Raw genomic sequence first — 12,850 nt, forward strand, 5'->3', positions numbered from 1 at the left:
GACACACTCAGAAAAGGCTAGATAAGGCAATTTGTAATCAAGCTTGGATAGATTTTTGTGGGCAAACTGCTTGTTCTACTCTTGTCAAATCAAAGTTGGACCATTATCCTTTATTGTTGTACTTGAATATTCAGACTGATAAAGTAAAGTCTCAATTTAAATTTTTGAAAATGTGGACAACTCATCAAAATTGTATTAAGGTGGTGGAGTCGGCCTGGAGACATACGGTTGTTGGATGTCCTATGTTCGTTTTGACATCGAAGCTAAAGATTCTAAAGGAGAAACTCAAGGTGTGGAATAGAGAATGTTTCAGTAACATACAAAATAATGTAAAGCAAGCTGAGCAAAGCCTCTTGGATATTCAGAATAGGATTTCTTCCGAAGGGCACATAAATTTGTTGGTTGCGCAGGAGAAAAATGCTCAAGTTTCTTTAGATCAAGCTCTTCTTGTGGAAGAATTGTTTTGGAAAGAAAAGGCCTGCATTCAATGACATGCCGAAGAGGACAGGAATACGAAATACTTTCACAAAATCACTAAGATCAGGAACGTAACTAAGATCATTCACTCGATGAAAGTGGATGGTGTCATACCCCAATTTTTGACCCTAAGATCATACATCATTTGCATCTCAATCATTAATCAAGATCACAATCTTGAGATTTCATTTTTCGGTGTTATGTCTGCTTCGTCTTTGAGGGGAACTATCAAGCACCTAATTTTCTTTAATTTGTTTTATACTAACCCAAATACCAAAAACATTGCTTTGTTTCTTTGTAGGCTTTTGTTTTGTAGGTACCAAGCCAAGACATGCAATAAACAAGGCATTTTTCACATTTTTGACTGATGAAATCGATTTCCCTACTGGGTAAATCGATTTCCCTGCAGCAATCATCAACAAAATCACATTCTGGACAGCATGAAATCGATTTCCCTCCTGGGTAAATCGATTTCCCTAGTGTATTTTGCGCCAAATTCTCTTCTGGAACAGAGTGAAATCGATTTCACTCCTGGGGAAATCGATTTCCTTAAGGCGAAATTCAAAAAAATATAAGGAGGGAAGCTTGACATCATTTTGGCACCTTTTTCTTTGATTATTTTTGATCATTTTACCAATTTTCCACCTCATCAAAATTAACCCCTTCATTAGACCCACTTAAACCCCATTTTACCACTTTTTACCATTTAATTGCCACTTTAATCACCAATTAAACACGAGCTAATTACCAAATGCAAAAAGACCAAACTACCACTACTCTTGCTCTCATCCTATAAATAGAGCCCACTACTCTCTCATTTCTCAAGCTTGGAGAGCCAAAAAATTGCTTGCAAATTCATTTCTCACCCTTTCCAAAACCCTCACCCAAAGTTCATTTTCATAAGATTAGTGAGATTCACATTGAATCTTGCTAATTTTGAACTAAGCCTCCTACATTTCACTCTTTTCTTTGTTTGATCATCTCCAAATTTGAAGGATCTACACACCTTGTGCTTGCTCTTGAAGCTACTCCAAAATCTTTGTTCAAGAAGTGGTAATTTGCTAGATCCATGATGTAGATCTTTATTGCTTGTGTTCAATGCATCTTTGATGCTATATTGATGATATTTGCTGGTTTTGTGATGGAAATTTCGTGCTCAAGTTGATGTGTGATCATAAGGTGTTTGTATATTTGTTCAAGTCAAGTTTCATGCCTTTAAATGCTGTTTTTGCTGAAATTTACACTGAGGAAATCGATTTCCTTAAGGCTGAAATCGATTTCCTGCTGAACGTAACTGGTTTTTTTTGAAAACTGCACTATGGAAATCGATTTCCCCCTGCATGAAATCGATTTCCAACAGGCAGAATGTGGTTTTTTGGCCTTTTTTGTGCTTGTTTTGGCTTCCTTCTTCCTACACTTCATTAATATCATTGGATCTAGGGTGTTGATAGGTTTGAAATGACCTAATCCACCAAAATGGATGAATGATATTAATGATAGTGTGAGTTGATTATCTTTTGTGTTTTCATCCTTATTTTCATCTTATTTTTCTTTTGATCGATGAAAGTCTTAATACCTTGAGAATTCTATGGATTCTTGATAAAGACTAGATCAATTTGTTTTCATTCTTATCTTTTTTTCATCTTATTTTCTCTTGATCGATGAAAGTCTTGATATCTTGAGAATTCTATGGATTCTTGATAAAGGCTAGATCGTTTCTTCTTCTCCTTCTTATTTCTTTTGATTGATGATCTTGATACATGGAGAGTTCTCCTACATTTGTCCTGACTCGATAAAAGATCAAATATGGAAGAGAATTGTATGTGGTTGATTTATGACTTATGGAAATTTATCGTGTAGTCGCTATGATTTTATCAAGCTTCTGATAAGTTTCTATTGACCTTAAATCCGAGTACATCATTCACTCACCATCGATCTTCATTACTAACTTTGATAACATACTTGACAAGTTTCAAGATGGTTATCTTTAACGTCTAACAACTAACTTTAATTTCCGCCATTTATTATACCGCTCTTTATATTTCTCGCTTTATCGCTTTATTTTATCATTTCATCATATTTACATTCCGCCATTTTCTCTTTGTCCATTTGGACGTTTATAATTCCGCTATTTTCTCTTTGTCCACTTGGACATATGTTTATGCTTCCGCTATTTTCCTTTTGTCCACTTGGACCATACTTTACTTTATGCTAAAACACTAATAAACAACAAAAAACCTACAAAACACATAAGGCCCTCTTTGGACTATTGGTTACTATCCCTAGCATTTTGGAGATTCGGACTTATGGACCTAGTGCCTCTGGACTCTTATTCTGTTATTACTCCGCTGTTATTCTGTCTATCTGGCATTGGATTGTTGTCTGTTTGTATGTGCAGGTATTTCCTTGAAAGCCCTTGATGGTTAATTCCAAGGCATTGAGATAAGGATTTTACCCGAAAACAGCCGTTACTCTGCCCGATTTTCGTCAGAATCTTAATGTGCTTAATGAAAAGTGGTGCTAAGACAATAAGTTCATCTGGATCCCCAAGTGATAATGTTGGTTTAGTATTGATATTCCAAAGGATGGGAAATCTACCTTGACTCCTAATGTCAAGTGTTGGCTTCTTATTTCGGTTAGACCGTTTCTTTCCTTAGCTTTTATTTTACGCAATAGGATAGCCTCTTCATCTCCTCCCATTCTTAAATTTTCAAAATCTTCTCCCTTTTTCAAAAACCTTCTTATGTTTGCAACCTTTTCAAAACCTTTTCTCAAAAAATATCTTTTGCCCTTAGTGGCCTTTTTCTTCAAAGTTTAGACACCGTAAATTGTCGAAACGAGTGGTTATACCCCACGATTTTGAAATTGATTGATATAATGAGATCTTTTCCGCGTGAGAGAGCTAGTGGCATACTCGTCGATTTTATCCGAGTTGGAGCCCTTCTTTCATTAGCGATGCAAAGAACTCGTTTGTTCTCATGCTCAAGATCAATGGCTGAGTATTTCTCTCCAACGACGATAAAGTGTTTATTCGTTTTAAAAATGTTTTCCCAAAAAAGCGGAACTACATTAGCTCTGACTTCTCCATTGCACCGAGGAGGTATGTAGGCCCAAAGCTTAACGCTTTGCCGAGCTTATTTTAAAAATAAAACAAACCCTTTTTAGCACACACACGACACAGATTTTCAAAAAGGTTCCTGTGGAGTACCACAGATATGAGGGGTGCTTTAAACCTTCCCCTCATATAATCAACACCCGTACCTGAGATCTCTTTCTTGTTTTAAAAACAAAACTTTGGGTTTTTCGTTCTTTTCCCTTTTCCTTTGAAAAAATAAAGCGCGGTGGCGATTTCAAACGGAATATTGATTCGAGTCAATCCCATGGCTCCGATATCAGATTTTCCCCGCTACAGATGGAACCATCATTACGGATCCAGACGCCATATATATGATCATGTAGTGAATCACTTCAAAAATTTATTTGACAATTCTTCTATTTTGCAGGGAAACTCTCTTGTGGAGGATTGTATACCTACTATTGTGACAGAGCAGACCAACAATATTCTCACGATGCTGCCTTCTGCAGATGAAATTTATGGGGCAATCATGAACCTTAAGCGGGATGGTGCGGCTGGTCTGGACGATTTTGGTCCCATTTTTTATCATACTTATTGGAGCATCATTAAGGAGGACGTCATAAAGGCAACATTGCAGTTCTTCTCTAATTGTTGGATTGCACCGAATTACAACTCAAATATCTTGGTCCTCATCCCTAAAGTTAATGAGGCAGAAAGTATTGATTAATTTAGGCCTATTTCCCTTGCAAACTTCAAATTCAAGATTATCACCAAAGTGTTGGCAGATAGATTAACTCGTGTTTTCCCGCATGTTATTTCCAAGGAGCAGCACAGTTTTATTCAGGGGCGGAGTATTAAGGACTGCATATGTCTCACTTCGGAGGTGGCGAATACTATTCAGAAAAAGTCACTTGGCGGGAATGTTATGCTGAAGGTCGACATTGCCAATGCCTTCGACTCTTTGGACTGAAATTTTCTGTTAAAAGTTTTAAAGCAGTTTGGTTTCAGCGAGATTTTCTGTTCTTGGATTAGGAATATCTTGAAATCTGCAATGGTTTCAGTCTCCGTCAATGGCAATCTTAAAGGTTTTTTTAATTGTAAGCGTGGAGTCAGGCAGGGAGATCCATTGTCACCACTGCTTTTCTGTTTAGCAGAAGACGTTCTTAGCAAAGGCCTTTCTATTTTGACTGCTTCAAATGATCTAAAGTGCATCAAGGTCAGCCGTACTGTTTCAATTCCGTCCCACACTTTGTACGTGGATGACATCATGCTATTCTCGAAGGGTTGTATTTCCTCGCTCGATGCTATTGCTGAGCTGTTTACTAAATATGCAGCATGTGCTGGGCAAGTTTGTAACCCGGCGAAGTCGGTTATGTATGCTGGCTCTGTGTCCACTGCTCGTCACGCTTTTTTGGCCGGTAGCATTGGTTTTCAGATGGGGCAACTCCCTTTTAGCTACTTGGGCGTCCCTATTTTTAAATGAAGGCCAAAGACTTCTTATTTTCAACCTGTCGCGGATAAGATCAAAAACAAACTTGCGACATGGAAAGCGAGTCTTTTGTCAATTGTAGGACGAATTCAATTGGTTAATTTTGTGATTCATAGTATGCTGATATACTCATTGAGTCTGCCAACCGATGATGTTCTTTGTAGAAGAGGCATTAATTTGCCGTCTGTATGCAGTCTGTGCTATATTGCAGAGGAAACCCAATCTCATTTATTTTTTGGTTGCAAGTATTCTAAAGCTATTTGGTCTTGGCTCAAGAGTATGCTGAATTCACATATGAGTATCTCATATTGTCTCTTGTATCGAAGTGATTAATTGTATATAGCAAGCTAGAAACTCTGCAAGGTTTCAAAGTAAGAATATTCATTGGAAGTCGTCTTGCTCGTCCATCATTTCTCTTACTAGATTGGCCGAGAATCCCACTTCCGGCTCTTCGAGTTTGTCTATTAAAGAGTTTGCGGTCTTGAAGAATTTCTCTATCAGCATCAGCAACCCAAAGTCTCAGGGTTTGTATCGAGGTTTTATGGTCTCCCCCCATCCGGGGTTGGTGGAAAGTTAACATTGACGACGCTTCCAGCGGAGTCCCAGTGCTAGCTGCTTGTGGGGGTATGTTTCGTAATCACTTGGGGGAACATCTTGGTAGTTTTGCGTATTCCTTGGGTTAAGAAAATGCGCTTTTTGCTGAGCTCATGGGAGCTATTTTGGCCATTGAGCAGACAGTGATTCGGAATTGGTCAAATCTTAGGTTAAAAACCAATTCTAAATTAGTTGTTCTGGTATTCAGTAAACCATCTGTTGTGCCTTGGAAGATTAGGAATAGATGGGAAAACTGTATGCAAAAACTTCTTAGTTTCAATTTTTTGGCTACTCATATTTATAGGGAAGGAAACCATTGTATGCAGATAAGTTGGCTAACATAGCTTAGGTCTCTCTAATTTTACTTGGTGGAATGATGTTCTTTTAGCGGTTGAGCCAGATTTCCATAAAAACATACTAGGTTTGCCTAATTTTAGAATTAGAAGGTTTGAGGTTTCGACTTTATATCCCCCTACCTATTCCCACTTTTTAATATAATTTTGGGCTAATACCCTATTCAGTTAAAAATAAATAAATTATTCCCTTAAGATATATAAACAATGAATAATTCATTTTTTTTAATAAACCATTTGTTTTTTTATAAATAATGTAAAAGTTTATAGACTAAAAGAATATATTTATTTAACTTTTTAAAAGATCAATTTATTAACATATTTGTTTTAAATGAAAAGAATATTTATTTGACCGGAACAATATAATATCAAAAGAACTAATGATATTTTATTGATACCATAAAATATTCATAAAATATATTAGTTATAGATTGCAAAATGTAATTTTATTTTTGTATTTTTAAAAATAATTTTTACGACTTTATAAAAAATATAATTTTTTTCAATTTTTGTATTATACATTAAAAGAATATTTTTGATATAATAGATTAGATATTCATTTCTAAAATTTTTACTATAATAAAAATTATATATTTGAAAAAATTTATATCAAAAGTAATTTTTATGTTAACACTTAAATATAACTTCAAATTTGATATACTTGTAATATTTGGTTTGCCACAAATAGCCCTATTTTAATATTGACTACTGTTTTTATATCAAAGAAAAAAATATTGACTACTGTTTCTAATGTCTATTTTTTTCGAATTCATCTCATTGCATCCAAATACAGAAGTACTCTTATATTTAAAATCAAATAAAATACAAGAATTTTTTAAATAAAAGAAACAATTTAAAATAGTTGCATTATTAAATTTAAAAGAGTCTTGTACAAGTTACAATAAAAGGATTAAAAACCTCATAAAAGTCTCTAGAAACAGTACAACTAATAAATTGCATAGTGTGTATAATATTATTTAATTTGAATTAAGACAAAGCGATTCGAATTCTTCCAATATTCCTCCTTTCCTTTTCAAAAGTTATATAGAAAAAAAAGTAATAATGTTCTTCTAACAACTCTAACTTTTTCCACATTCCCCATTTTACCCTCCAACGTTTCCCTTCCCCCGCTTCCAACCTCTATAAAACCACTGTCCCACCACAACCACTCTCATTCACTTTCTTTGCATTTCACTATTTTCTCTCTCTTAGGGTTTTCAAATTCTCTCTTCATTTTCAGCTTCCATGGCTCAACAAGATGCTCAAAACGGTGCTTCCGAAACCGCTTCCCCTACGGTTTCCTTCGCTGCTCTCAAGCCTCAGCTCTTCGTTGAAGCTCCAAAGGCTAACGACGCTGTAACGTTCTACAAGAACGTGTTTGGTGCTGAAGAGGTTTCGCGCACTCTGAACCCTAAGCGCAAGGCTGATCAAGAGATTCCTCATGTTCTCTCCGCTGAACTCAAGATCGCTGGCTCTACGTTCCTTGTTGCTGATAGCGTTGATGATTCCGCTACACCGTGAGTCTCTTTTCTCACTTTTTTCTCATTTTCCCTCTAGATCTATAAATCTAACGGCATTTTCTAATTTCTTACATGTTTTCTTTCATTTTGCTGTATTTACATATTATATATATTTTTTCTGCTTTTTCTGTTATTTTTGTTTATATTTTCTTATGTATCTGATCTGTTTTGGATAATTATTATTTTATTGAGAACTTAGATTTTGGTATTTTTAACTCTACATTCCTCTGCTTTTTTGTTTGTACTATAGTTTCTATGATATTTGTATTTTGTTTTTATTCTGCTTTATTTTTTAGTCCTTTTCAGCTTTATTTATCCTTTTCATTTTTAATTATTTTTTATTTCTTATTTACTTTGAGTAGTGCCAAGAGTGGCGGAAACGGTGTCGTTTTTGCTTTGGAAACCGATGACGTTGAAGGTGCGATAGCGAAGGCTGTGAAAGGTGGAGCGACTGTGGACATTGAAGGCGCGGCTGGTGAGGGGCGCGTGGGGAAGGTGGCTGATCCATACGGTTACGTTTGGCAGATTAGCTCTCCTTTGAAGAAGGATGCTGAGGTGGAGGCTTGATGACTGTTCGATGTGAAGATGATCTGACCGTAGTTAACTGTTTAGTTTTATTGTTAGAATTAAAGTTGTATTGACTATTTGTCTTTAAAAGACTAGAGACTTCTGAGATTAGTTTTTGGGTTGTTGATTATTCTGAGATTAGTTTTTGGGTTGTTGATTATTATTATGCTTATCCTTAGGATTTCTCTCTAGCCTAGTATTTTGGGTATTGTGGAACTGATTTGAAAATATGGTGAATGAATGACTTTTATTGGTACATTTCTCTCTAGTTTATTATTATGTTTTAAATTTTGCTTTAGTTTTTTTTTGACAGAAATTTTTTGCTTTAGTTTATTCCATGTTATATTATTTTTATTCAATTATTTTGTTAATGTTTATAAGTATGTCTTGACTTTTGGTTATCTAGAAAATTTGGTTGAGTGAATTAAATTGATAATTTTTTTATCCTATCAGTCACTTACTACCTTGTTCAGATATTTTAACATTGGTTAATTTATTAAAAATTTCATTGTCAAGGTTCTTGTAGCAAGCGCTTCTTATTTTTGACAGAAACTTAAGTTAAATGAAATTGAACAATGTTTTGCAACAACGACAACTTCGATAAAACAAAATAATCAGTCTCACGTATGTATCCATGCCGTATAATATTGATAACTTGCATCGAAATATAAAATATTTAATATTTCTTATGTAACAACAAAACAAATGGAACCGCATGTAGGTTGTGTATAAAGATCGAGCCTAGATAAGACATTGAAGACTTGTTTTTGTTTGGATCAATGGTGCAAATGGAAAATTCTCTGTTTGTGATGGATACATGAAGTTGAAACAGGGGGAAGTCTGTTGTGATGGACACACGAAGATGAAACAAAGGGTGATGGATAGATACATGAAGATTGAAGAAGATGAAACAAAGGGTGAGGGATAGATACGTGAAGAAGATGAAACAAAGGGTGATGGATACATGAAGAAGATGAAACAAGGATAGTCTGTCTGTTAAGTCCAAACATGTAGTATGCTAACATAATGCAGTGGCAAATCAATGTTCCATAAAAATTCAGGTGTTTGGATGGAGATGCATAGAATGCTACAAAGAACCAACTAATCAAACATGGAGTGATCAACATTGTGCAAGGAAAAGTGTGTATAATTCAAGAACTCTAACAAAATTATTAAAAGCTCTAAAATTAATAAGACAATAAACCTATTTAAGAAAATAAAGACAATAACTTTTGATTTCATATGATTGCCATTTCTCAATTTGGAATTTCTTAATACACCATTATATGGGTGAAATAAACCTCTAAAAACTTGAAAATGTCATTTGGAAATGCATCTTCCAACGTTAAATCAATTTTCAAGGTGTTAATTTGGATATGCATATTCGAAATAACATTTTGGATATGCTGATTCGAAAACCCCATATTTTTTCGTAAAAAAGGGTGAATTCAGAGGTTAATATCCGAAACATGCCCCAGTGGCAAGATAAGAATTATTGAGTCCAAATTGCTCCAAATCTTCTATAAATAGGGTCTTTAAACCATTTCTTCAACAGCACACACCACAAACATAGATGAGACAAACATATCCTCACATTGCTTTTGCCTACTTCTATGGTGAGATGTCGCCACTTCAATTTAGGTTTTCCAAGACATGCCTCTCGCCGAGCTGATTACCATATTGAATTCTCTCCTATAATATCCAGAAAATCAAAGGTGGTTAAGCTCGAGTATCGTTCACCTCACTTGGTACTGAAGGAAATATAAAGTTCACCAAGTTTGCATTGAAGACGGATGACGATTTAAAGGTTATGTGGAGTACTTTTCACCGATACTCTTTCAAGGGTCCGATTGAAGTCGATGCAAAGTTTCAAAGGTTGGTAGAAGATGTTATAAAAATGTTGCTACGTCCTCAGCTACCAGTTTATAATAATATGTAATGTTAAATTTTTGTTCCACTATCTATGAAATTTTGACTATTTATGTTAAATCTATGTTAAGCTTCTTTGATTTTAAGGTTTTTGTTTCTGTTTGGTAGTCAGTGTCTATTTTAGATATGAGTTTGAAAGCTACCATTTAGTGCCTTCGGATATGCATCTCCGAACTATTTGATAAAAAACTAAAATGTGGTATGTTCAAATATGCATATCCGAATTAATGGGATATTACGGAAATTTCGTCAAGGGTCCTAAGAACCCATGAAAGTGTATTAAGAAATTCCCTTTCCAATTTCTCAATGTGTACATATATAGTACCAATAATGAATAGTAAGATAAAAAGGCCTAAAGCTCAAATAAACAACAATTAGAATAAGGGCCTAAACCAAAACAAAATACTACACATCTTACTCCCCATTCTATTTAAATCTAAATAATTCCATGCACTATCATTACTCACCCCTTAAAAATTAACATTGTCCTCAAGGTTGTAAATATAATACTAGAATAATTTTGCTTCCAGGATCCCATTACTTAAATTGAACAATCATAACAGGAAATTTATCTTCAAACAAACCATGAAAAAAATCTTTCTAGTCTCCAATTCATGAGGAACGGCATAATTTGGAATGAACGCAATAGGAAACATACTCTCCATTTCTTCCATTGAACAAACATCCTGCCTGCTTTATCTGTTAAGCTTGAGATTTGCGTAAACTTGAACTCAAAGAAACCAACAAAATTGAACGGACTTATATCATTCCATTTTTGTCAAAATTACAAATAGCTTTATAATAACCCAAACCTCTCAAATGAATATAGTTAACACTTGAATTAGTGGTGGCCATTTGTGGAAGTTGCAGCAAAACAACATATGGCCAAGGATCATTTTTGGGAGTTTCTAGAGGATAAATACATCTTGAGTGACAACAAACATTCATATTATAACTCCAAAAGAGCAAATATATGATGTCCTCATTAATTGAACAACCAAGGACAATGCTCACTCGTGCCACCAATATTTTCTTAGTGATAATTGAAACAAGGTTTTAATCATCAACTCTAACTTCATCAATGACACAAACTCAGTGTACAAAAGCTCCATTGTATTAATCATTTTACTTAGAATTAGGAAGAAAAAAACAACAATAATGGATTGAAATTTTTTCGTAGCTGAAAGTGTACCTTCTATAAAAAGAATTTGGAGTTGCCTCATAATAGAATTTGCCTTACTAAATTCAAGTAGAGATCTTGTGGAGGCAATTTCCATAATGATAGAGTTGTTTGAAGTCAACTTTTTAGTTGCTTGGTTAAATAAAAAGCCATCACGCTCAAGAGGATCCAAGGTCCACATCAACACATCTTTCTCAAAATCACTTGAAAGTTCTTTATCTAAATATTTAAGAAGATCTTCTCTACATGTTTGAGCATAAGTTTCACAAATTGACTTACATTGGGCTGCATTTTTATGAGTAAGGATAGATATCATCAAGTCTTCACTTGTTCCCCATCTTTTTCTAAACATTGATTGCACATGTTGATCATTTTTCATTGACACTTTTTGCCTCTTAACCCAATAAAATTGGTGCAATATTTTGACCTCAAGTATAACATATAATACAGGAAGTAATGATATCCAATCATTCATGAAAATAATGATAGTGGGTGAATCATGAGTACCATTTCCTATATTGACGCTAGCCGAGTTCATGTTGATCGAAGCCTTACGATTATAAACAACAACACCTTTGAAGAAATACTTGGTTTTAATAGTCTTAAGGTTATACATGAGGGTAATGAATAATTGGCTAGAATCAAAAGTTATGTCCCACCTATTTGGAATTGTCCCTATCATGCTATCACCTCTTAAGTTATCACTATCAGACCATATATGATAACTTAAAGTTCCATAGCTCTTCAACATTTCAACATCAGTTTCAACACCATCGTTATCAATGCTCAATCCAAGCTTCAACATTTTGTGGATCCTGTTTCCGTGTTTGGCTCATCAAGGTTGAACACAGAATTGTGAAGAGCACTTTCAAAGGGCAAGAGAACAAGGTCTTTCACAAATTTGTCATAGGGGTCAGTATCATCACGCTTCCTCAGATCTTCCATCATGGAGTACTTTGTATTGATCTCCATTGTTTTCTTGCTGTCTATGAAACACAGACTCTGACACGGACACTGGGACACGACACGGACACTCCGACACCGATAATGTTAAAAACACAGGACATTGACACCGCTACATATAAGCTAATTTTTAAGTTTCATTTATCCATATATTGATCAAAATTAATGTCTTTAATTGTTTATTGATAACATTGTTTCAATACATGTTTAACTCTTTTAGATGTGTGTGAGATTTGTACAAAAAATATGTAAATGTGTGTTGAAGCATGGAAAAAAAAACAAATTTTTGCTTGAAACATTTGTCTGAGTTGTCGGACATATGTGGTATGAGTGTCATATGAGTGCCGGACACTGATTAAAAGATTGTCCAAGCAAAGAAAAAAAACCATTTTTTAGGGGACATTTGTCTGACTTTTCCGACACTTGCTAGACTTTTCCGACACGTGTCATACAAGTGTCGGACACCGACGCGTGTCGGACACCGCGACACGCCTACTCCTAAAGGTGTCTGTGCTTCATAGCTTGCTTTACATTTATCCATCCATGCTATTGTCCCTCAATGCCTAGTCATTCATGTCTCTTTCCATGTTAACAGTCCAACCATATTCACTGGTTATAAGACACCAAGGTGAATCAACAACACAGCTAGAAACAGTTACAATCTCTTTAGATTCTTAATGTTTCTTCTCTTCATCTCCAGTT

General features: G+C 34.9%; 1 protein-coding gene across 1 annotated transcript; it reads left to right on the forward strand.

Annotated features, from left to right (window-relative positions):
- Positions 1–7,156: 7,156 nt before the first annotated feature.
- On the forward strand, positions 7,157–8,334 carry LOC131611596 (uncharacterized protein At5g48480-like). Its single transcript, XM_058883546.1, has 2 exons — positions 7,157–7,506; positions 7,872–8,334. The coding sequence occupies exons 1-2, from the start codon at positions 7,235–7,237 to the stop codon at positions 8,074–8,076; spliced, it is 477 nt and encodes a 158-aa protein (XP_058739529.1). The 5' UTR covers positions 7,157–7,234; the 3' UTR covers positions 8,077–8,334.
- Positions 8,335–12,850: the final 4,516 nt, after the last annotated feature.

This window comes from Vicia villosa, linkage group LG6, assembly GCF_029867415.1.
Source record: "Vicia villosa cultivar HV-30 ecotype Madison, WI linkage group LG6, Vvil1.0, whole genome shotgun sequence".
In the NCBI taxonomy this organism is placed as follows: Eukaryota; Viridiplantae; Streptophyta; class Magnoliopsida; order Fabales; family Fabaceae; genus Vicia; species Vicia villosa.

What these genes read in the sequence shown, in the direction of transcription:
- LOC131611596 (XM_058883546.1), top strand. Translation starts at nt 7,235, where the DNA reads ATGGCTCAACAAGATGCTCAAAACGGTGCTTCCGAAACCGCTTCCCCT. An exon ending in GTTGATGATTCCGCTACACC is followed by an intron (nt 7,507 to 7,871) that starts GTGAGTCTCTTT and finishes TACTTTGAGTAG; the next exon opens with TGCCAAGAGTGGCGGAAACG.